General features: G+C 36.7%; 1 protein-coding gene across 1 annotated transcript in view; it reads right to left on the bottom strand.

Annotated features, from left to right (window-relative positions):
• LOC144438285 (ras-related protein Rab-2A) overlaps positions 1-23,278 on the bottom strand; it is a 38,694-nt gene extending 15,416 nt beyond the window's left edge. Inside the window, exons 1-3 of the mRNA XM_078127339.1 lie at positions 23,140-23,278; positions 18,072-18,143; positions 8,127-8,194 (exon numbers count right to left, since the gene is read on the bottom strand). Of these exons, the coding sequence (XP_077983465.1) occupies positions 8,127-8,194; positions 18,072-18,143; positions 23,140-23,185 (186 nt within the window). The 5' untranslated portion in view covers positions 23,186-23,278. The remainder of the gene's footprint in view (positions 1-8,126; positions 8,195-18,071; positions 18,144-23,139) is intronic.
• Positions 23,279-24,638: the final 1,360 nt, after the last annotated feature.

Raw genomic sequence — 24,638 nt, 5'->3', positions numbered from 1 at the left:
TGCTAAGGGTGTGGTCATGGCTGCTAGGGCCAATGGTATCAAAATGGTTTCAACAATAACTTCAGTATAAATACCTCCAGAAACATTCCCACCAAGTTTCAACCCATTCACCATGTAGTTTCAAGATATAAGTTCTGACCAAAATTGAGATTTTTAGACCTAATCTGCTCGGATCATCACGTTATGAATACAGCTTCACCAGATGCATCCCCATTAAATTTCAGCCCAATCTGCTTAGTAGTTTTGTAACTATATTTTTGACAAAAAAGACATATTTTTAGACCTAATCTGCATATAACAATTCTTAATCTAAACTACACTAAAAAAAGAACATTCCATCATATTTCAACCCGATCTGGTCAATAATTTTGCAATTATAGGTTTTTGACCAAAACAACACATTTTTAGCCCTACTTTGTGTATCACTGATTGGATGATCAAGTCATGAACAATTCCTAATATAAAAACCCTGTAGATGTTCTAACCAAATTTCAGCCTAATCTGTTCAATAGTTTTGGAATTAAACTTTTTTGACCAAAAAGACACATTTTAATACCTACTTCGTATATCACTGACAGGATCATCATGTCATGAACAATTCTTAATCTAAACACCTATTAACCCTTGTGACGCCGCGTCATTGATATCCGCAACGTAGCACTTCCACACTCTAGGCCACGTCATTGATATCAACGACAACAGAGTAATTTGCATATGCTATCAATAAAGTGACGTTGTATTGCGCTCCCCTTGAGGACATCATGGAAAAACACTCACTCAGTTTCATCATGTACACTGACAACACAGAAGTATATCTAACCTGTAAAAGAGCCGAATATTCTAAATTACTGATCAAGGCCTGTGTAGATGAGATTCGTGAATGGACGGTCTTGAATAAACTAGTCCTGAATGACAGTAAAACAGAACTGATTCATTTGCATTCAAATTTCAGACCTCACAAACATTTATTGGAACTCCATCTGCCGTTGTGAGGAATCTTGGGTTTTATTTTGACAGTGTTGTTTTATCACATAGTCAAGTTTCACAAGTCTGCAAGTCAGCTTCATTTATTTTAAGTCGCATTGGTCGTATCCGTAATGTTTTAGATCGCACAACTACTGAAAGACTGATTTATGCTTTCTTAACATCATGTCTTGACTATTGTAATAGCCTGTATATCCATCTTCCTGACTATCATATTAACCACTTACAATGTATACAGAACTCTGCCGCCTCACTTGCGCTAGGAAATATGAACACATAACGCCTGTCCTCCGAGATTCACACTTGCATCCACCGAATTGAGTTTGAGGTTCTTATGTTCACATACAAATGTCTTCATGGTCAAGCACCAACTTATATGTCAGATCTTCTCACTGTCGTCAGGCCAGAAAGATTAACACGTTCTGCAGTTGCGATGAAACTTTTCGAACTGCGCTATGTCCAGGAGCATTATGGCAAACGCGCTTTTTCAGTCGCTGCTCCTAGGCTGTGGAACTCTCTGAATTCGTCTATCCGCAATGCACCTTCTCCGTCTACTTTCAAAGCACAAGTTAAAACACACCTCTTTCGAAAAGCATATTTTTCCAGCATAGCTCAATGAAAGTATTTCATTCATGATTGACACAATGTGTCAGTTTAATTAAACCGTTTTTATAGTTTATTTTTTTATTCTCCAATCATATAATGTGTATTTTTATCATGTGAAGCGCATCAAGATTTTTATGCAATTATGTAATGCGCTATAAGAATTAAATATTATTATTATTATTATTGTAATGGCTTATCACTATCTCGCCCTTAGGCCAAAATAAGTAATGATGTACACGATGTTATCTTATTATCAAATTATTCAGGCGGGAAACAGTCACATGTTCGATTTCTTTCAGTTTTTTGCCGCCGAATGCAAATAGCGCCTACCTAGCAATGCCTAATATGGTGGCTGCTATGAATATTGATGTTATTGATGTCTTTGACATTATGTTGATATATTGAACAAAGTGAACCCGGAAGACAGAGAGTTTTTCGCTCGACACTTTCTAGACAGTGATAGCGATGATGATGAAGAATTTTATGGGTTTGAGGAAATAAATTTTGTCCTACTAGAATGTATCGAAAAACCCTCCCGATAACTTCGACTTTTGGACTGATGTCGTCAATAATGGCGGGTAAAGCGATCCTGCCGATGACAAACCACAGATGCCACGGCAATGCCATAAGATTACTCCAGGGTTGGTTTACGACAGAATCTACATCATTGTCTTTTGTCAGATTTTTGTTAACAGACGAAGTGTTGGATATAATCGTCCATGAGACATATCATTATGCTGCTATCTGTAGACTTATATGTATGCAATATATGTATATATGAAATATGCAAATTTGTTTGCATTTACTGTAAACATCGATGGACAGTACTTGTTGATTTTATGATAAATATTTTACCCAACACCCATCTGTCTATTAATTTTTACAGCTAATTTCCAATTGTAACCGTTGTATTTATCAAAAAACTAAATTTCACATGCTTTTTTGACCAAAAACGAGTGTTTTATACCAATTTTCCCCAATTCTTTGGTCAAGTTACTGACCATACATTAATGTAAATTGAAATTCAAAATTTCATAATTATTGATATACTTATAGATGAGACTATATCCCACCTGTTTTGGTGTAAAATGATCACTATCAAAACATAGTGTACAACTGTGTGCAGCATAAAAAGTCCTTGGCCTAGGGGGTCATTTGCATGGAAAGTCTATGGCATCATAAGGGTTAAGAATGTTCCAACCACATTTCAGATCGAACTGCTGAGTAGTTTTGGAGTGTAAAGTCCAAGGTGCAACCAGGCTAGGTGCCCACACTACGGGAGTAGGTTTGCGCATGTGCAACAGAATAAGTTTCTTTAGGAGCGAAATCAAAATCAAAAACATCGTAATTACGTATCCTAATGAGTAGTGACGAGTAGCTATCAGTAGTTACTATGTACTACAGTGAATATTCATAAGTCTCGACTCATATTCATGTACTTTAGGTTGTAGACAATAAAAAGTAAACACCTATTGTCTGTTATTCATGAGCCCAAACTACGATCATTTACGCGGTCTTCAATGTGAAAAAATCACGAAACAAAAAGATTTTCTTTCCTGTGCAAATCAGTTTCACGCTTACTTTTTTCAGTGTTATTCATTCAATGCCTTCTATGGCATTAGTGTAGTCGGCTAGTCAACTAAGTGTTTCAGATATATTCAGGTGTTTACCTAACATGTCTTACCTAAAAATACCTTGAAGAAGATATAAAAACGTCCGATTTTATATCTATTTATTCGGACTGCCTCACAAGTTCCTTGTGCATTTCTCGGCAAGTCAACAAACATGTCGACCATTTTCGTCTGGCTGGTGAACGGTGGTGCATTGATCGCGTTAGATTCGAGTCGCAGATTCGTCAGTTGAATTCGAACATTGTCAAAAAAACAAATTAAAAACTAAAGCTTATCTCGCATTAATATATAGTTTGATTTGACTGATTTATATAATGAAATTTCACGTTACGAATAACTGAATACGTTCATCACTTGCGTCTCTATGTTTATCTACCGACGTCACGCCACATGTTGCCGAACAGTGTGATTTCTCAACTCAACCCCATCATTTAGGAATGTTACTGTACTGAGAAACATAAAAAAATTAGTTGTTGTTTAGAATATATAAAACAAATCTCATTTATCGATGATATAAATGTCAAAACTGCACTTCCGCAACCCGGAAATTCAACAGCATTTCTTGGCCCTACCATGGCCGCCAAGCGTGAGCTTGTAAGTTGAAGTTGTAGTGTTAGTTTGTCGACCGTGCAAAAAACAAAGTCTAACTGCAATTGATGCTTTGAGACTCACTCAATTGTACGATAATCTTCCTCAAAGATTTACTGCTAACCCAGGACTGTTACAATATTACGTTCATGCGTCCATCACAATAAATTTCGAATCGATGCAGTTTCTACATACAGTCATGTACATTGTATATTGAAACTTTGATTTTGTGCATATCTAATTGTTTTTTGATGAATATCGCCAAGAACTTGCACTCATAAGAACATGTACAGTACTAGTTTCATCAGCACATTACTGGCTGGAGTACGTGGTTTTCCTTGACAATCGTAAATTATGACAAACTATGACCAACTACGATAGAAGACGATGTCATCATTGGAAACATGGAAGGTGAGAATCACTATCTATTGTGTGTTGGCAATAAAAAAAATTATGTGTATCTACGCTAAAAGACATATTTACGAGAAACAAAGAAAAGTGCACTGATTATCTATTGTCAGTTATTCACTAACTTGAACACCTCATTATCTCCTGTTTCACGTAGTACATCTCAGCTACGAAGAGGTAATCATCACTACTCATGAGGACGTGTAAGTACGGTGTGTTTGATTTTGATATTGTCCCTTATCTGGGAGGAGCATTTGGTAAATCCGACTCAGGTAGTTTATCAACATATTAGTGGTTGTTCATACATATCGGTTAGCTTCTGGTCCCCTTGTTATTTTTTTTCATGTGAGTGTTTCTGCTACATTTTTTTCCAGTGCATATGTACAGCCAGACACCCATTCTGGGTGAAACATACATTTCACATTCTATATACCAGAGTTTTCCGAAAAACAAGCCCATCCGTAAAGTTGCCCATGGGCGATCATTTGGCGGGTGGGTGTCCAGATTCACTACGGCAAGAATTTTGCCTTGCTATATTGGTAACGTTAGTTTTTATTTAGTTTGAATGTTCCGTTGAAAAAAACCATAAACTTAGAGTGCCAATAAAAAATGGAAGTTTTTTCCACAAGAAGAATGTGATCGGTACAGACACCTTTGTGCTGAGATCAATCAACAAGCCGGCAGATGACTGATGGAGATCTGCAGAGACGTCACTGTCAATGCGACACATTACGTCTAAAAAGTGAATTACATCGAGTGAGAGTTGAAGTAAATGTGTAATGTCATGTATAAATGAGTTCATGGAGATTTAAAGAATGTAGTCATATCGCATGTAGTCATCTCATGTTCATGTAGTCATATCGCATGTAGTCATCTCATGTAGTCATATCGCATGTAGTCATCTCATGTAGTCATATCACGTAGTCATCTCATGTAGTCATATCGCATGTAGTCATCGCATTATCGCATGTAGTCATTGCAGTATTGCATATACCGTTAAATCTGTATTTGAAGCCGCAATTTGATTTAAAGCCGCACCCCACTTCAGTAATGTTGAAAACTGCAACATTGCATGATTTTGGAAACAATGAAAAGTATGTATTTGAAGCCGCACTGTGACTCTTTGAAGGAGTTGTTCAAGCGGCCTTTCAACTGTCAAGACAATTTAGATCATTTGTTGCTTTGCTAAAGATGTGAGCTGTCAGTCATCAATAAAACAATGGGATAGTGACGGCAGTATGTCAACTGAGGATGTCGCCTTGTTGTGTGAACTGTGCCGCTTTTCAGTGGTCTTTCTTGAAAATATGAATAGAATGGGAGAAATTGTTCACACCTTTCTTTTTGATGGAGCCCAACGAGTAGTGTGAAAGCCGTCACTATTTCACCATGCCTATTTTCATTTTCTAATAAAAGAGCAGGTTCACACATATTCTTTTTAGAAGTTCTTTACTATGAAACACTGATATGCGGCGGCGGTAGTAATCCTTATAACTACAAAGCAAAATGAATTTCTAAATGTGATAATGAAATGTACAAATTCTCTATATATCTCTAAAATTCTTCCCCAAAAATCACTCCTTCTCTAGTTTCAAAACTGAGAACATCATAGTACTTCGATTGCAATCTTCACCACCGTATAACGAGTTCAACTAATACTATCATGCCGAAAGAAAACATTCCACGATCGTCTCGTCACCACATGGCCTACGATACAGCCTTTAAGTTAAAGGTCGTCGCCAAAGCTGCCAAGTTTGGCAGCAATCGAAAGACAGCAGAACACTTTGGTTTAAATGAAAAACAAGTCAGAGACTGGTTAAAGAAAAAAGATCAACTGGCCGTGATGACAAAATCTGCAAAATGACTACAGGGTGCAGGTAGACCCGTGAAAGACACTGCCATGGATAACCAACTGATGAATTGGATAGACACTCAGCGAAAAAATGGTAACGATGTGACTGGCAAACAGCTCCAACGTCAAGCGCGAAGAATGACAAGCGGTACAGTTACATCATTTAAGGCATCAGATGGATGGTTACAGAGTTTCAAGCGACACCACAGTTTGTCTACACGTCAGAAAACATCGATCGGCCAAAAACTTCCAAAAGATTTTGAAGAAAAAATGACAGCTTTCCACAGATTTGTCATTCAGTTATGTGAGAAGCACAAGTATGAACTGTCAGACATTTTTAACATGGATGAAACCCCCCTTAGATTCGACATGCCAGGTGACCGTACACTCGAGCGTGTGGGTACCAAGACCATGCATATAAAGACAACAGGCTCCGAGAAAAAAGGATTCACCGCCGTCTTCACAGTAGCAGCTGATGGGAGCAAGCTAATGCCAATCGTCATATTCAAAGGCAAACGTGATCAGAGCCATCTGTCTGTCCGAGGTAAACTTCAAGTGAAAGTTCAAGAGAAAGGCTATATCGATGAAAAAGGTAAATTGCATTTTATCTTGCTAGTTTCTTAGTACTAGTATAATCAACAAGTAAACAAGTACATACGTGTAAAGCCAAAATTAGCAAATATACATATGATGTCATACAAGCGCACAAGTCTTTTTTCAATCAACTGAGTAATGACGTAGAGAATTCAACATTGAATATTATAATTTTCCTGCGCAGTTCATGATACTTCCACACTGAGCAATGACGTTTTGTTTACATCTGTTTACATTTTAGCTCCCCTGTAACGTGATAGATTCTGACAGTTTGAAAGAACTGTCTACAAAATAACCCTCTACAAAATAGATTGTTTAAAGATCAAAAATGACTCCGATATGTTCTTTCTTTTTACAGGCTGTCTTGAATATATTCGACATATGTTTCCTCGTCTGAATGATGAAAGAAGACGGTTACTGATATGGGACTCGTGCTCAGTACATATCACCACGGCCGTGAAAGCAGAACTCCGCTCCCGCAACGTTGACATCGCAGTAATACCAGGTGGTCTTACACCACTACTTCAGCCGCTCGATGTTGGCGTGAACAAGCCAGTCAAAGGTTCCGTTCGTGACAGTTGGGATGACTGGATGAAAGACGGTGATGCCGAGTATACTCCCAGTGGCAAGCGAAGACCACCGAGCAGAGAAATGGTCATTCCTCAAGTGTGGCATTTCAAATAACCTTGACGGCACCTAAGACTATCTGATTTACAAAGACTTGGAGACCGATGACGAAGACAGTGATGAACTCGCCAATCTTATTGCCGATATCTTTGACAGCGACAACGATGACAATGAAGACTTCCTCGGTTTCTAAACTCGAGGCACAGTAATGTAACCGGTATGATACACTTGTACCGTGTATATACCCGAGCGTATATACCCAAACTAAACAGCCCTTTTCAGGGCCACCACATCCTCCAAAAAGAGATACCACAAACCGTAATCACAACATTACCCACCAAAACTAAAAAAGCTGGTGATAAAGACTATTTTTCTGTATGTATCATGGTTTCTGATCGTAAAAATCGCCACACCCACTTTTCGATTCTCGGTAAACTTTGTAATTAAAGACGCACCCCGACTTCAGCGACATTTCTAAAGCTGTAAATTTGCATAATTTTAATTAAAACCGCAGCTTCAAATACAGATTTAACGGTAGTCATTGCAGTATTGCATATAGTCATTGCAGTATTGCATTTTTGAATATTGGCAGGCATTCTACGCCATATTACACCCTTGAGAAGGCTGATGAGATGTAAGTGAAAATTTGGGATTCACTTCAAAGAAATTTTTTTGACTCTGCGAGTACAAATTTCCATTATTAAATAAAATTAACAAATATTTCTTTTTAATAAAAGTATTTTCTATTAACAATAAATCGATTTAAAGTGATGTTTATTGACAAGTTTGTTCCATTTCTAGTCATATTAATGGTCAAAGACAAATTAAATGATACTTACTGTGTCCCAAATCTGAAGTTTTATCTGTTTACCATCAATTGTTATCATACGGGCTCCAAATTCTACACCTAAAAAAAGCAATGAACAAGGACATGAATCCAAACAGGTCAGATGAGTGTAATATGATATGTTGACACAAGTAACTCATTTCATTACAATGTTATATTTCAAATATACCTACAATAATCCTATAAATGGGTGTGGGAGAACAACAAAAACTTCTTTGTTAGTCATATCCTACATGTTAATACTTTCAATGAAATGAAAAATATATTTAGAATCCTACTACAAACATTTGTTACTTTATATTTATTCTAAAATGGTTTAATGATGTAACTAACATAAAATAACGGCAATGGTGTTGTAGCACAACTGTACAGTTTTTAATAATAGCGCCAATGGTGTTGTAGCACAACTGTACAGTTTTTAATAATGTTTACCCACATGCTGACCCATGCTAGATATTTGCTGAATGATTATGTAGTTGCCTATCCAGCTGTTGTTATCTTTGCAATATACATGATCATTTGGTTGCTGCTATGGGCATGGTCATATTCCTAGATATATATCCATACATTTTTTGAATGTTCATTCACTTGTATATGAATCCCTGATGTTATTTTGGCTGTTTTTATGGGTGTGGTCTTGTTGCTAGGCATATTTGCATACATTTTTTGAATGTTTGTTCACTTGTCTAAGAATCCCACTTATCTTCATGAAATGCACCATCTGGCTGTTGCTATGGGCATGGACATGGTTGCTAGGGGTATTTGCATACATTTTTGAATGTTTACTCACTTGCCTCCCAGATGATGTTATCTAACCAAAATATACAGCCGTTTGGTTGTTGCTATAGGTGTGGTCATGGTTGCTAGGGCCAATTGTGATAAAATGTTTTGAAGAAAATCTGCAGAATAACACTTTACATACATTTTTTGAATGTTTGTTCAATTGTCTATTAATCCCTGTTAACTTTGTGAAATACACGACCATTTGGCTGTTGCTATGGGCGTGGTCTTGTTGCTAGGGATATTTGCATACATTTTTTGAAAGTTTACTAACTTGCCTACCAGATGATGTTGTTATTTGAGCAAATTATACGGCCATTTGGTTGTTGCTAAGGGCGTGGTCATGGTTGCTAGGGCCAATTGTGTCAAAAATGTTGAAGAATATCTGCAGAATAACACTTTGAGAAACATCTCGGCAAGTTTCAGTCTCATTGACAGTACTTCTTGAGATATAAATTTTTTGACGAAAATTAACATGTTTACACCTAATTTGCATATTTCTGATGAGATCATTATATGCTTAATACTTCTTCATCTATACACCCACAGATGCATCCCTCTCAAATTTCAACCTAATCTGCTGAGTAGCTTTGGAATTATAGGTTTTTGACCAAAAAGACACATTTTAAGCCATAATTTGCATATTACTAAGGAATTATCATGTCATGAACAAATCTTAATTTTCTCACATCTATGAATGTTCCCATCAAATTTCATGCCAATCTGCCCAGTACTTTTAGAGTTTAAGTTTTTTGACCAAAAATCACATTTTCTTTACCCAAAACCCACATCTCTGACGCAATCATTTTCATTTGAACAATTTCCCAACTAGACACCAGAAGTAACATGACCACCAAATATCAACCAGCAATCAGTCCAGCAGTTTTTGACTTTTAAGTTATTTACACACACACACACACACACACACACACACACACACACACAAACACATCCAAACAGACAAACAGACAGACAGACAGACAGACAGACAGACAGACAGACAGACAGACACAGACAGACAGACACTTTGCCATGCCTATAGCACTACTGAACCTTCAGTTCAGTTGTGCTAAAAAAAACTAATGGTAACAGGCGTTTTTTGGACAAGCGTGCTTTCTTAGGTTAATGTATGTGCCAAATTATACAGAATTTGAAGAGTGCATGATACTTCTTAATTACAGACTATCGTTCATTATTCAAAATACTCATTAAAGGTAAATGTTGTAGCAACAAACTTCATAGGACAGGTGCGTATTATTATGGTTGATATATGTATATATGATATATGTATGTAAGATATAGCCCAATTACCAAAGATAAATAATTATGCAAATTATTCACTAAATCTTTAAGCAAAATCAACAACTTTTATAGGAGATGTGCACTCTGTTATGTTTAATGCAGGGCATGTCTTTTGAAAATGGCAGGAGAGCTAAAAACCACTCTCCTGAAACCATCCAGGCGAGTGGTAGGCGAGTGAAGAAAAAAAATTTCATTTTCATTTCTATTTGTATTTTTGGCCAGTTGGCTCCGAATAAATAAAATTTAAAAAAAAAAAAAACATTTGAAAAATGTATGCAAAAATATATTGATAAGTAACAGTTTGTTTGGTTATTTCTACAACAATTATTATTGCAACAATTTTGTTAAGTCTCTGCACATCAAAATCTTGAAAAAATATTCAGTTTTTTGTTGTGACTACAAGTAGTACAATAGACAACTAGGTTTTTAATTTCAAATTCTAATTGGTCTTGTTTTCTTAGAACGTTTTTATAAAAACATCCTACCTGAATATCTCCTCCGGAACAATTTATAGTCGCTACAAAGTACATGTTTTGGCAGGCATTGAAGAAACCACCACTTCTATTTCTCTTAAAATGCAGCTAATTCAAACTTGAGATTGTTCAAAACTATAATGAATTGACAAAAAATAACGTACCCCAGATGACAAATGCCTTCTGATGTTGAGCTTTGACGTTGACGTTAAATTGCTTGCTAATTTAACTAATTTGTAACCATTCACTCGATCCGAGACAATAACACACGTAACCCCACCTAGTACCTTCACACGGACGACCGGTGTCGCCGACTAAAGTAGCGAGATCCGTTCACGTCTGAGCAGCAGACCTACTTTGTTTTAGAAATCACGACAAGGCGAAAAATCGAGCAAATATTTTATATGTTACAGCAGTCGATAAAGTCATGGAGGTAAAACAGACGTGGTCGGCAGTTGAATAGATCATCGGACAAAAACAATGAAACTGCGTGTTGGAGATTATGAAATAAAAGCCCAGGAATTTCTCTGAAAACTGCACGAGAAATATCGACAGATTATTTTTATTTTTATTTTGTAAAATAATCGATCGTATAATATTTTATTGTCATTCTTTCAACGCCCTCCAAAACATCGACAAGCTATTGTCGTACTTTGTGTAGCGACTATAAATCGCAGTTGTTGTTCATGTTCCGGAGGAGACATTCACGTAGGATGCCGGATGGTCTCCAAAAACCATGTTCTAACAAAACTAGGCCGATCGGAATTTAAAACTAAAAACTCATCGATGGATTGCTGAAAACGAGAACTACAAACAGTCATCGTATCAATCGTAATTGCACAATTTGCAATGATGCGAAAGTTGAAATCTCCACGCATACTGAGCTGATCAATATTCATGATATGCCATGACATCATGCATGTCCCGCTTCGAATACGTCACTATTTTTCCCATATAAGGGTAGTACAATGCAAATTTCAGATACATAAATAGGTCATGAATGACAGCGCTGACTTCAGCTGGAGATTGACGATTATGAACACGGAAGTGTTCCACGCTCCCACCACGTAATTTTACCGAATAAACGTTGATTTTTATGGTAACCACATATTGAAAAATGATATAAAATAACATCAGGCTGTTGTACAGGTTGGTTGAGGCCCACGCGAGAGGAAAATCGCTCTCGTGGATTTTAATTTGCGCGAGCGGTAGGCGAGCGGAGCGATCGCTCGCCTCAAAAGGCATGCCCTGTTAACGTATGTACTAAATTGTATTGAAATTGAAGTATGCAGTCTTAAGAATTACCAAAAATCATTAATTATGAAAATTATTCATTAACACTGAAAGGTACATCAACAAGCTTTACAGGACATATGCAATTGTTCTGGTTAACGTGTGTACTGAATTGTATTGAAATTGAAGTATGTATTCTTAAGATATAGCCTTATTACCGAAAATCATTATTTATGCAAATTATTCATTAACACTGTAAGGTACATCAACAAACTTGATAGGACATATGTGTTCTCTTATGGTTAACCTATGTACTAAACAACTCATTGAGAATGACATAGCCCCCTGCTATGATTGGGTTTTAAGGAACTGGCAGTTTATGTTGTCATTTTCTTGAGGGGGGGGGGGGGGGAGGAACCTGTTCAAGCATGTCTGCATTATGGCTTTAGACATGAAAACTGCGCCAACAAAATAGCTGCCAGTCAGCCATATCGGATTGTATCACGACAAATATGGATATGCACATGTATGTAATCGAACACTGTCCTAATACCAACTTTGAATGAGATCTGTTCAAGCATATCTGAGTTATGGCTTTGGACATGGAAAATTCGCAAACAAAATGGCTGCCAGACAGCCATATTGGATTGTATCACGACAAAAATGGATATGCACATGTATGTTATCGAACACTATCCTAATACCAACTTTGAATGAGATCTGTTCAAGCATGTCTGAGTTATGGCTTTGGACATGGAAAATTCGCAAACAAAATGGCTGCCAGGCAGCCATATTGGATCATGTCACGACAACAATGAATATGCACATGTATGTCATAGAACACTGTCCTAAACCAACTTTGAATGAGATCTGTTCAAGCATGTCTGAGTTATGGTTTTGGACAGGGAAAATTCGCAAACAAAATGGCTGCTAGGTAGCCATATTGGATCGTATCATGAAACAAATTGACGTGCATATGTATGCCATAGTATGTTGCCCCTGTACCAAGTTTGAAAAAAAATCAGTCCAGGCATCTTTAAGAAACGGCTCTGGATGGTCAGACGGACGGACGGACGGAACCCAATCCATAAGTCCCCATCCCAGACTTCGCCTGGCGGGGACTAACAAAATACACAACAAGACTATGTATGCATTTACCTAAAATACTATATATCTTGTTGGGGTCTTCAACCAGTTGTAAACTTTGAAATGGTTGGAAAATTTAGTAAAAAACATATCGGATAGCTAGCAACTATCACTGAGTCACAGTGAGTGTAAACAACTTGGAAACAGACAGAAAACGCTTATTTAACTTAATGTATGCAAACAAACATCGTACAATAAACTATCCTGTTGGTGGATCGTCTATGTTTTGGGTAATACATTTGGTGTGTGTGGTTATGTGAATGTCTTGGGAATGCGTAAGATGTTGATATTTGTACTACAGTGTATGTACAATTTTTGGACAAAACATTATTTGACTGGGGTTTGTTCATTACTCATACCACACAAGTACTTGCTTCTATACTCATACCACGCAAGTACTTGCTTCTATACTCATACTACGCAAGTACTTGCTTCTATACTCATACCACGCAAGTACTTGCTTCTATACTCATACCACACAAGTACTTGCTTCTATACTCATACCACGCAAGTACTTGCTTCCATACTCATACCACACAACTTCACAAGTACTTGCTTCTATACTCATACCACACAAGTACTTGCTTCCATACTCATACCACACAAGTACTTGCTTCCATACTCATACCACACAAGTACTTGCTTCCATACTCATACCACCCAAGTACTTGCTTCCATACTCATACCACCCAAGTACTTGCTTCCATACTCATACTACACAAGTACTTGCTTCCATACTCATACCACACAAGTACTTGCTTCCATACTCATACCACGCAAGTACTTGCTTCCATACTCATACTACACAAGTACTTGCTTCCATACTCATACCACGCAAGTACTTGCTTCCATACTCATACCACACAGGTACTTGCTTCCATACTCATACCACACAAGTACTTGCTTCCATACTCATACCACGCAAGTACTTGCTTCCATACTCATACTACCCAAGTACTTGCTTCTATACTCATACCACACAAGTACTTGCTTCCATACTCATACTATGCAAGTACTTGCTTCCATACTCATACCACGCAAGTACTTGCTTCCATACTCATACTACGCAAGTACTTGCTTCCATACTCATACCACGCAAGTACTTGCTTCCATACTCATACCACGCAAGTACTTGCTTCCATACTCATACCACACAAGTACTTGCTTCCATACTCATACCACGCAAGTACTTGCTTCCATACTCATACTAAAAAGCTGTTACTATTCATTACTCTTAATTATTGAAGACTAGGATGTTAAGGTGTTAAAGAGAGAGAGAGAGAGAGAGAGAGAGAGAGAGAGAGAGAGAGAGAGAGAGAGAGAGAGAGAGAGAGAGACACACACACACACACACACAAACAAACAAACAAACAAACAAACACACACACACACACACAGGTGGCATGGGTTTCCCCTTTACAGACACACACACACACACACACACACACACACACACACACACACACACACACACACACACACACACACACACACACACACACACACACACACACACACACACACACACACACACACACACACACACACACACACACACACACACACAGAGGTGGCATGGGTTTCCCCTTTACAGATAAATTTTCAATTACCCAGGATATTGAATGTATAGATATTAGGATACTTTCCCACATTGCATTACCAACTTCAGTTACCATAACAACTGTCACGGTGTGTCTGCACTAAAATTGATAAAATACTTTTCACATTGTGTTTATTTTATGTCCTTTTCATGTTATACTGTTGTTTGCTCTGAGAGATATGTACAATACATTTGCATCACATCCTCAGGTAAAAATACAAGTATCATTTATATCTATTATATTTATAGGTCTAACACAGTGTTCTGTCTGATTTCCATTCTCCATGATACTTGAAGTTGTAATAGCTAGTGTTGACATAGGATTAACATTTTTATGTCACCTTTAACAATCTCTGTGTTACATTCTACAAGTAAATACAACAATTCCTATACATTCCATGGTAGTACAATCCTAAGGCAAGTGTTGCCTAGGTGGAACGTAATCACTTTATTTATCCATTTACACATTTATAGATATGAGCAATTACCAGTCGATTCATGTAAACAATAAACTAAATGCAACAAATCATTTGAACTCACCAACACAACACAAAGCCATTGCCATATGACAATCCAAATCCACCATATGGTTTTATGTGAACAAACACAGACTGGTGAATCAGTGTTTTCATTTGTTAGATTTATCTTTTTCACAGGGCAGTGGACAACCTGCTGATCAGTGCATCACCCAACTAATGTGGTGAATTATTCATCGACTCATTGGAATTAGAAATGTTATAGACTGTGCATTATGATAGTAATACATTAAATCTACATTCAAGTCTGTGCAGGTTTTATTGTCATTCCTGATAACTTAAGGATGAGATGCAGGTTCGTTGGTGAATTTTGGCCTTTTTTTTTTTTTGCTCATTATGAAGCTTCATGGTATGTGCCATCATTTGGTTAAAAGATTTTTTGAAAATCGTTCATTTTTTCCATTAATAAATTTGAAATGAAAAAACTCTAACGCTATATGTGTTTTATATGGTTTCATTCCTGAATGTTTATGTACAAAGATTTGCATACATAAAGAAGATTGACAGAAACGTTGATTACAGAAGAGTGTCTTTTCATATGCAAATGAGACATAGCTAGTAGGCCTCTGTGCAATGACTGACGTGACATTATCTCTTAGCTGTGTTGTTGTACAAAACCAATCAAACTCGGTAAATTTGGTTATAACCAATAAAAAGTAAAAAAAATACCTCCTTTGAACCTGGACTTATGCACGTTGATTTTGACCAGTGCATCGGCTAAAAACGTTACAGTGAAGCGGCCTACACTGCACTACAGCCGCACAGTCGCTTGTAAACTGTTACTCCTTTCCTAAATGGTACTTACAAGTTACATACAACACGTAGGGGGAGAGGGGGGGGGGGGGGGGGGGTATGACATTGCTACCGATTTCATAAGAATATCGCCAATCCCTATAATAACGTCATTGTTCTGTATTAGGACCGTTATAGACAAGAATAAAACCATTTAGGAAAAGGAATAACAGTTTACAAGCGACTGTGACTACACTAGTCTACAGCCTTCAAGTGTACCCGACGCGACGGCGATGTATTAGATGACGGTTTTCAAGTACCATGCATGTAAAAAAAAAACATACAAATCTCGAATATCTAACAGTATTGCAGGCTTATTGTTTTAGCCGATCGAAAAAAATTGATGTTTACAAAAATAAAACGATTTAATCAACACGTTGGCGCATCGAAAATGAACCACGCTATCTTCGAGACTTGAGAGTTCACGTCAGATGCGTGACATTGCATCGGCGATTTCCGGGTATTACATTTCTGTTTCTGTAAGATTCACAGAACGTGGCCGTAGACTAGCTTTGAACTTTCGCGTTGGTGGATTTTGACAACGTCCTCTTCACATACTATATTATATTATTAGGGTTAAGGTCCTATAAATTGAGTGTGGCAACCACACTCTAACGATCGGCTTATCACGGCTCGATCCTTCGTGAACTTTCGAGACACGTCGACACCGAGTCACATGTACTGTAGTAGTATACGTGCGTTGCGTTGTTTATTTGCGTCTACGATGAGGCTGTCTGAACGTAAACGGCAAAGAATTTGGCACCGAGCGATCCTCAAGGCTATTAAAGTTATAAAATGGAGATTTTGAAGGTACAAGTAGTTTAAATAAATGAGGTAATGTCTACTACGACTCCGAGTATCATAAAACGTCACTCGCAGTGGAAGAAAAACTGTTGACGTGAGTTCAAGTACCATTATTTATACCGTAGTTTTGTAACACTCCTTACAATTTGTATAACATTCCCGATGTCGTACGGTGTCGTGGTGTGGAAATTTGATTTCAGGGAAAGGATTAACTTTTTTTATTGTGTGTCTTCAACGAAACACCAACAACGTAGCAATGCCTAATACATGAGCAGGAATATGGAACGTAGCCCATATTCGAATCAAAACACGAACACCAACTGCGTAGAGCAAGAGCTTCGAATCCAAACCAGAAAGTATACTATGTAATGTCGAGAACGGCACGCATACCGTATTAAAAGATTAAACCAAAGTCTCCACCCGTAGATGAATAATAGATGACTTGACACCTTTATCGCGGGAAACAAACACGTTTCTATCTGTAGCATTTCATGACACTCCTAAAATACCTGATTTTCTTCATGTCTGTAGCAAAGCAACGTACACAACCAAATGGCAAGGATTGAGTAACATATTTGCAAGTCACAGAAAACAGCTGTTGCAATGTCTGTCGAATTTGAAAGCTTTTGTCGGGCGGAAGGAGTCCAATTGTGTTAATTAGCATTTTTCTACGTTCTTTATTTTGTATACTGTGTGAAGTTCAAAGCTATTTAACTTTGCGTCAGAACGTCCCAGCTGCGTCAAATTTGGAGACAATACTCGGAGACAGTGTGTCGAAAAAACGTTCCTCCGGATTGTTTAGTTTTTGAGGGAATCAAGAGATATTGCGTTGAGAAGTGTGAAAAGCGGTAATTTATGCAAAAAACACAAAAATACAACTTTGGATGATTATAACAAGACAATGAGAGACAAAATAAAAAATCCGGAGGAACGTTTTTTTGTTTATGTACATAGCTTTCATTTGAAGTCGAAAAGAGGACTATATTCAACTGTTTGTAAAAGTTAAATAGCTTTAAGTGAAAATCGTCAAAAAACACAGTTTTTGGGTACAGATCAATAATATGGTTAAAAATGTAAAAAATCACCACAGAAACCACAACTTCATACAAAGACTCGACATAATTAATGAAAAAAATGGTATATTTATCTTGTCTTTAGTGTGAAATGTGATGGAGGAAAAATGAGCTAACGAACCTGCATCTCAACCTTAACTATTGACTATTGCATTCTTAAGTAATGAACTGGTTTTATTTTCATTCCTGATAACTTACCTATTGTTAAGTCATGAACTGGTTGAAATCTTTTGTCTGTAAACTGTAGTAGTAAACATGATTTACCAACTCCTGTTGGGAAAAAACAAAATCATAATGAACATATGCCACAAATATGTATACTTACATGTACATTGTACATACATGTAACAATCAAGTGACAGTCTATTCAATTGGGTACCATCACTTTTACAAATAAGGAAACAAGCCTTCAAGGAAGACATAGACCCTAAAAAAGTATTTCTTGTAGTAACTACAACAAAAATACCGCCAATGGCGTTGTAGCACAACTGTACAGTTTAAAAAAAAAATGTTTATCCATATGGTAGTCCATGCTAACAAGAAGTGTTCATTTGCTGAATGACTATCCAGTTGCCTATCCAACCATGTTGCTATCTTTGTGATATATGCGATCATTTGGCTGTTGCTATGGGTGTGGTCATGTTGCTAGATATATTTGCATACATTTTTTAATGTTTTTGTTCACTTGTGTATGAATTCCTGATATTATCTTTGCAATATACATGATCATTTGGCTGTTGCTATGGGCGTGGTCTTGTTGCTAGGCACATTTGCATATAGCTATTGAATGTTTATTCATTTGTCTTTCAATTCCTGATATCTTTGTAATATACATGATTATTTGACTGTTGCTATGGGCATGGTCAAGTTGCTAGGCAACTTTACATACATTTTTTGAACGTTTAATCAATTGTCTATTAATCCCTGTTGTTATCTTCCCAATATATGTGATAATTTGGCTGTTGCTATGGGCGTGGTCTTGTTGCTAGGTAAATTTACATTTTTTGAATGTTTGTTCAATTGTCTATTAATCCCTGTTATCTTTGTGAAATACACGACTGTTTGGCTGTTGCTATGGGTGTGGTCTTGTTGCTAGGGATATTTGCACATTTTTGAATGTGAGGGTTGTAGAGCCAAGTGATGTGCCTATGCCCTCTATAACATCTGACATTTGTACCAGGTTTGGTTGAAATTGGCACATGCATATTGGAGATACAGGTGGATATGGATGGACAGACAGACGAAGGAGCCCAACGTAGTAGCCCCAGAGATGGGGCTAATATAATAAAAGCATCGATGAACAGAACTTGTAGGGAAAGTAAACATACATGTATGAATTGGATTAATAACAACTGGCACAGCATGTTGTTACAGCAGAGACTTGTATTACATTTCATGGTTTGATAGGAAAAGTTTTATGGCCTCTTTATGTTTACATGCCAGGGGAACAAATTTGATTTTGAACAAGAACTATTATTGAAAGAGGCCAGAAAATTCTTCTTATCAAACCATGAAATGTAATACAGGTCTTTGTACTTCCAACATGCTGAGCCAATTGTTATTAATCCAGTTCAGTTGTTTGCTTTCCCTGTTTCTGACTGCTTTTCATTCTCATCAATGCTTTGATTTAGGCAGTTGTCGATTTCATTTCATATTATTTTTTAATTTGTTTTATTAATCTTTCATATACAGCAGAGCAGTGTTCTCCACAGATTATTCTGATAGCCACCTCATTTGCATAATTTATTCATATGGTTTGCATAACAATAACAATTAGTTTTGTCAGGAAAGCCAAAATTATTTCAAATCATTTCAAACAATAACAATCATTTTTCTCAGGGAAGCTACAATTAATTTCAAACAAAATATTCAGATGAGTAGATTAAAAAAACACTAAAAGTTTGTGTACACCTATAATAGCATTGTAGATAGTGTCGCATCCGGCCGAAATCTATACCATACTATACCATACTATACTGCAATACTTGTACTAAAGCATTCACATATACTATACTGCAGTACATGTACTTGTACTAAAGCATTCACATATCATACTATACTGCAATTATCATACTGTACTGCAATACTTGTACTAAAGCATTCACATATCATACTATACTGCAGTACATGTACTTGTACTAAAGCATTCACATATCATACTATACTGCAGTACATGTACTAAAGCATTCACATATCATACTATACTGCAGTACATGTACTTGTACTAAAGCATTCACATATCATACTATACTGCAATTATCATACTGTACTGCAATACTTGTACTAAAGCATTCACATATCATACTATACTGCAGTACATGTACTTGTAGTAAAGCATTCACATATCATACTATACTGCAGTACATGTACTTGTACTAAAGCATTCACATATCATACTATACTGCAGTACATGTACTTGTACTAAAGCATTCACATATCATACTATACTGCAGTACATGTACTTGTACTAAAGCATTCACATATCATACTATACTGCAGTACATGTACTAAAGCATTCACATATCATACTATACTGCAGTACATGTACTTGTACTAAAGCATTCACATATCATACTATACTGCAATTATCATACTGTACTGCAATACTTGAACTAAAGCATTCACATATCATACCATACTGCAATTATCATACTATACTGCAATACTTGAACTAAAGCATTCACATATCATACCATACTGCAATACTTATACTTGTACTAAAGCATTCACATATCATACTGTACTGCAGTACATGTACTTGTACTAAAGCATTCACATATCATACTGTACTGCAGTACATGTACTTGTACTAAAGCATTCACATATCATACTGTACTGCAGTACATGTACTTGTACTAAAGCATTCACTGTCACATATCAAATATTTATCAAGGAGTAATAATGTTACAACTTTGTTTTTTTAATAATTGATACTAAACATTGTCTTTACATTTTATTGTAAAATGAAGAGATTAGAAAATTCAGGATTGTTATCCATTAAAATCTGATATGGTTAGTACATGTAGATGGCACAAAATCTGACATGGTTAGTAGATGGCACAAAATCTGACATGGTTAGTAGATGGCACAAAATCTGACATGGTTAGTAGATGGCACAAAATCTGACATGGTTAGTAGATGGCACAAAATCTGACATGGTTAGTAGATGGCACAAAATCTGACATGGTTAGTAGATGGCACAAAATCTGACATTAAGATATTGATGCAGGGATAAAGAAGCTATAATTTAGGTGCACAAGCTGAAACTGGGACATTGTTTTAGGAAATAACCAAAGATATATTCACTAAAATTTGGTCAATTACTTATAACAAGACATTGTATCTCTTAATCTGTGGTCACTATTATCTGCAGGAAGGGTTGAAATCTTCAGCGAAAGCTCGGTTTTGAATGTCACAATGTTAAAACTGTACTTGTTGTTACTGTATAATTGTTTGGTTAGACAACAATAATGTAAATGTATTCACTGAAAATAGTTACAATTCCAATAATTAGACATTGTACATGTTAATCTGTGATTGATAATATCCATAAGTTGTACAGAAACAGGTTCAAATTATAATCACCATTGAGGGTATTGCTTTGATCTGATATCGTCTATACTGATACAGAAAATATGTTCACCCACAGGTGATGCAATACTGTTCATGGTGTACGACATCACAATTAAGTTTTCACAAATATGTATACAATGTACACTGAGGGACACGGCAGCAATATCATACAATGGAAGATTTTTTTTCATCAATTTGGTATAGTTGTTTTTTTACAATGTTCTCAACAAAATACAATTTTCAGTATTCCAAAATATTAATAATTTTAGTAATGCCATGTGTGTGTGTGTGTGTGCGTGCGTGCATGCAAGGATGTGTGTGTGTGTGTGTGTGTGTGTGTGTGTGTGGGGATGTGAATGTGTCTGTGTGTGGGGGGGATGCGAGTGTGTGTGTATGTATGTGAATGTCTTGTGAACGTGTGCGGGGATGTGAGTGTGTGTGGATGTGTGTGTGTCTGTGCGTCACCGTGCATGCATGCTACATGCATACATGTATGTCACTTATGAATGAAATTTATTTACTGGAAATAAATACTGGCCATACATAACCTAATTCTAAGGATACAATCTTGTTACTAATCCATTTAGCTCAGCTGTTCCAGTGGAGCCATTGCAGTTGTACAGTGTTTTGATAAATTACATACATTTATAAATAAATATTCTATAAGAAATCATCTGTTTACAATATTGTTAAGGGTTAACAACTGTTCATTTCATTATTTCTGTTTCGTTATTATAACTCAACCATTGATAAAAACAAAAATATGGAACATTTGCAAGGGCAGTCATTCAATTCAAAACAAAGAAAATATGTACCAAACCCAACAATGATCTTTTGATGATCAGATGATTAACTTTATGTTATGGAGGTTTTAAACAATTACATTATTGTATCACACTAACAAGATGTTTATTAAAAATACTTATTTTTGTTACTATTTGATGAATATATAGGCTTTGACCTGTCAAGTAATGTGGGTCCTTGTTATTATCTCTACCTCCTGATATCGATTTCAAAGAAAGGTAACAACTGCTAAGCGTTTGTCGATAGAAGAAATCATCCCATTATAATCTAAAAATGATGAATAATTAATGTTGGGAAGGTACACTAGACGTATACTAGGATTTTTAAACAACGGTACTGTGTACCCCGAAACCCCGGAAACTCGCGATTCAGTGAACAAAACAGTATTTCCAATTTCAATTAAAACTTACTCATAAAGGTAAAAGTATGTTATTATTTGCTTTTTTTAGTGTTTTAATTTTAAATAAAGTGGTGGTGGTGGTGGTGGTGTAATTTACGCATTCGACAAGTGTCGACATACGAATGTATATTGAATTACTTTCATTCAATACCTTTATTCATTGAAAAGAAAAAATCCATATATCGCTGTTTTTCTTCCAGCGTAAACGCTACACAGCTGTAGAACCCCATGAGAAGGGTTTTTAAATGAGGGATAACGATGTTTTGGAAAGTATGAAGACTGACACAGAATTTCTGTAGAAGCCCTTATAATCTAACAACAAAGACGGTGCAAATTATCATGAATGATCAGGATATGAAGGCAGCCATTTTGACTATTTCCGAATCGATCACATTAGCAAACCGGTTCGTTTTTACTAAAATTTCATTATAAAAATTCATTGTCTATATCATTTGACTGTGATAAAGCCCATCTTTAAATATCACTTACCTGTGTCTCCTATAATAATATACTTGAAGAGATATGCGTACGACATTCTGCCTTAAATCGCCTATCTGGTATTCCTCTCCGTCTACGTATCTTCGATTTTTTTGCCAAGTGTCGATGACGTTATTAGCCCTTGACGCTTGCGCACTGATGCTTTTGGGGCATGCTGGGAAAAATGAACCCGGAAGCCGGAAGTGCCAGTAACAATTTAACATGTGAGACAAAAAAGTTGGTGTCAGGTGCGGAATTGTGTCTTTTCCTAGAGTATATATAGTTAAACTGTATGTATTACCTATCAGAGCTAAACTAGATAAAGACAGGTAAACTACATGACTTTAGCGGATATATATCTTTCTAAACTTATAAACTATCCGCTAATTAGACAGGCGGGCCATCCCTATTACTGAAGAAAAGGTTTTACAAGAGACATCCGCTATCGTATCTATTCTAAATATCGTTCTACTATCCGCTAATTAGACGGGCCATCCCTAGTGAAAAAAAAAGTTTTACAAGATACATCTATAATTATCGTTCTAAGGGGTAGACCATTCTATATCCTGGGGGGCTTGGAAGATTGGTGGCGAGTCATTATTTTTTTCCCCACCTGTTTGCCTAAGAATTTTTTTTTTCTCCTATGCTGGCAACTTTTTTTTCTTTGCTTCTTTGAGATATCAGATAGACCGGTCAGTTTCTCCAACTTGGGGATGGGGGGGGGGAGTGTCAGTGTTTTTTTCCATTGGGCCGACAAAAAGTCACTGACCCCCCTGAATAAAGTTTCGTAGCATCTGACAGTAATAGGGAAGAGCTTTGAGACTTGGATATGTCCACCTCTTGTGTTAGTGTTAGTGTCAGTGTGTGTGTTAGTGTTAGTGTGTGTTAGAGTGTTAGTGTTAGTTAGTTAGTTAGTGTTAGTGTGTGTGTGTGTGTGTGTGTGTGTGTGAATGGGGGAGGATTTTTACTTCTAAAGGCAATGTTTAGGCTATTCACAGACACTTTCAGACAATAATTTACAAACTTTACAAGACAGCTCTAACAGTAAAAAGCAACTACATAAGGTTGAAAAATGTTTGAAATAAAGTTCCATAGCATCTTTGACAGTAAGGGGTGGAGGAAAGAACTTTGATTTGAAACTGGAACATGTCTACCTCTTATGGGGGAGGGGGTTCTAGGGGGTGTCCCCTATAGGCCCTGGAGGATTTTTACTCTTAAAGCCAATTTTCAGGCTATTAACAGACACTTTCAGACAATAATTTGCAAGCTTTACAAGACAGCTCTAACAATTGTAAAAACCAACTACACATAGTTGAAACATTTTTGAAATAATGTTTCATAGCATCTTGACAGTAAGAGGTGGAGGGAAGAACTTTGATTTGAGGCTTGGACATGTCTACCTCTTATGGGGGGGTCCTAGGGGGTCTCCCCTAGAAGCTTTCAAGCTTTTTACCAATTTTGGTGAATCTTATTGTTGGTTTAACGAATGAGTGGCCTCTGGGGTGATGGAG

Source organism: Glandiceps talaboti, chromosome 7 (assembly GCF_964340395.1).
Source record: "Glandiceps talaboti chromosome 7, keGlaTala1.1, whole genome shotgun sequence".
NCBI classification, from domain to species: Eukaryota; Metazoa; Hemichordata; class Enteropneusta; family Spengelidae; genus Glandiceps; species Glandiceps talaboti.
The sequence above is the reverse complement of the archived record's forward strand: the minus strand, read 5'-3'. Positions and strand labels throughout refer to the sequence as shown.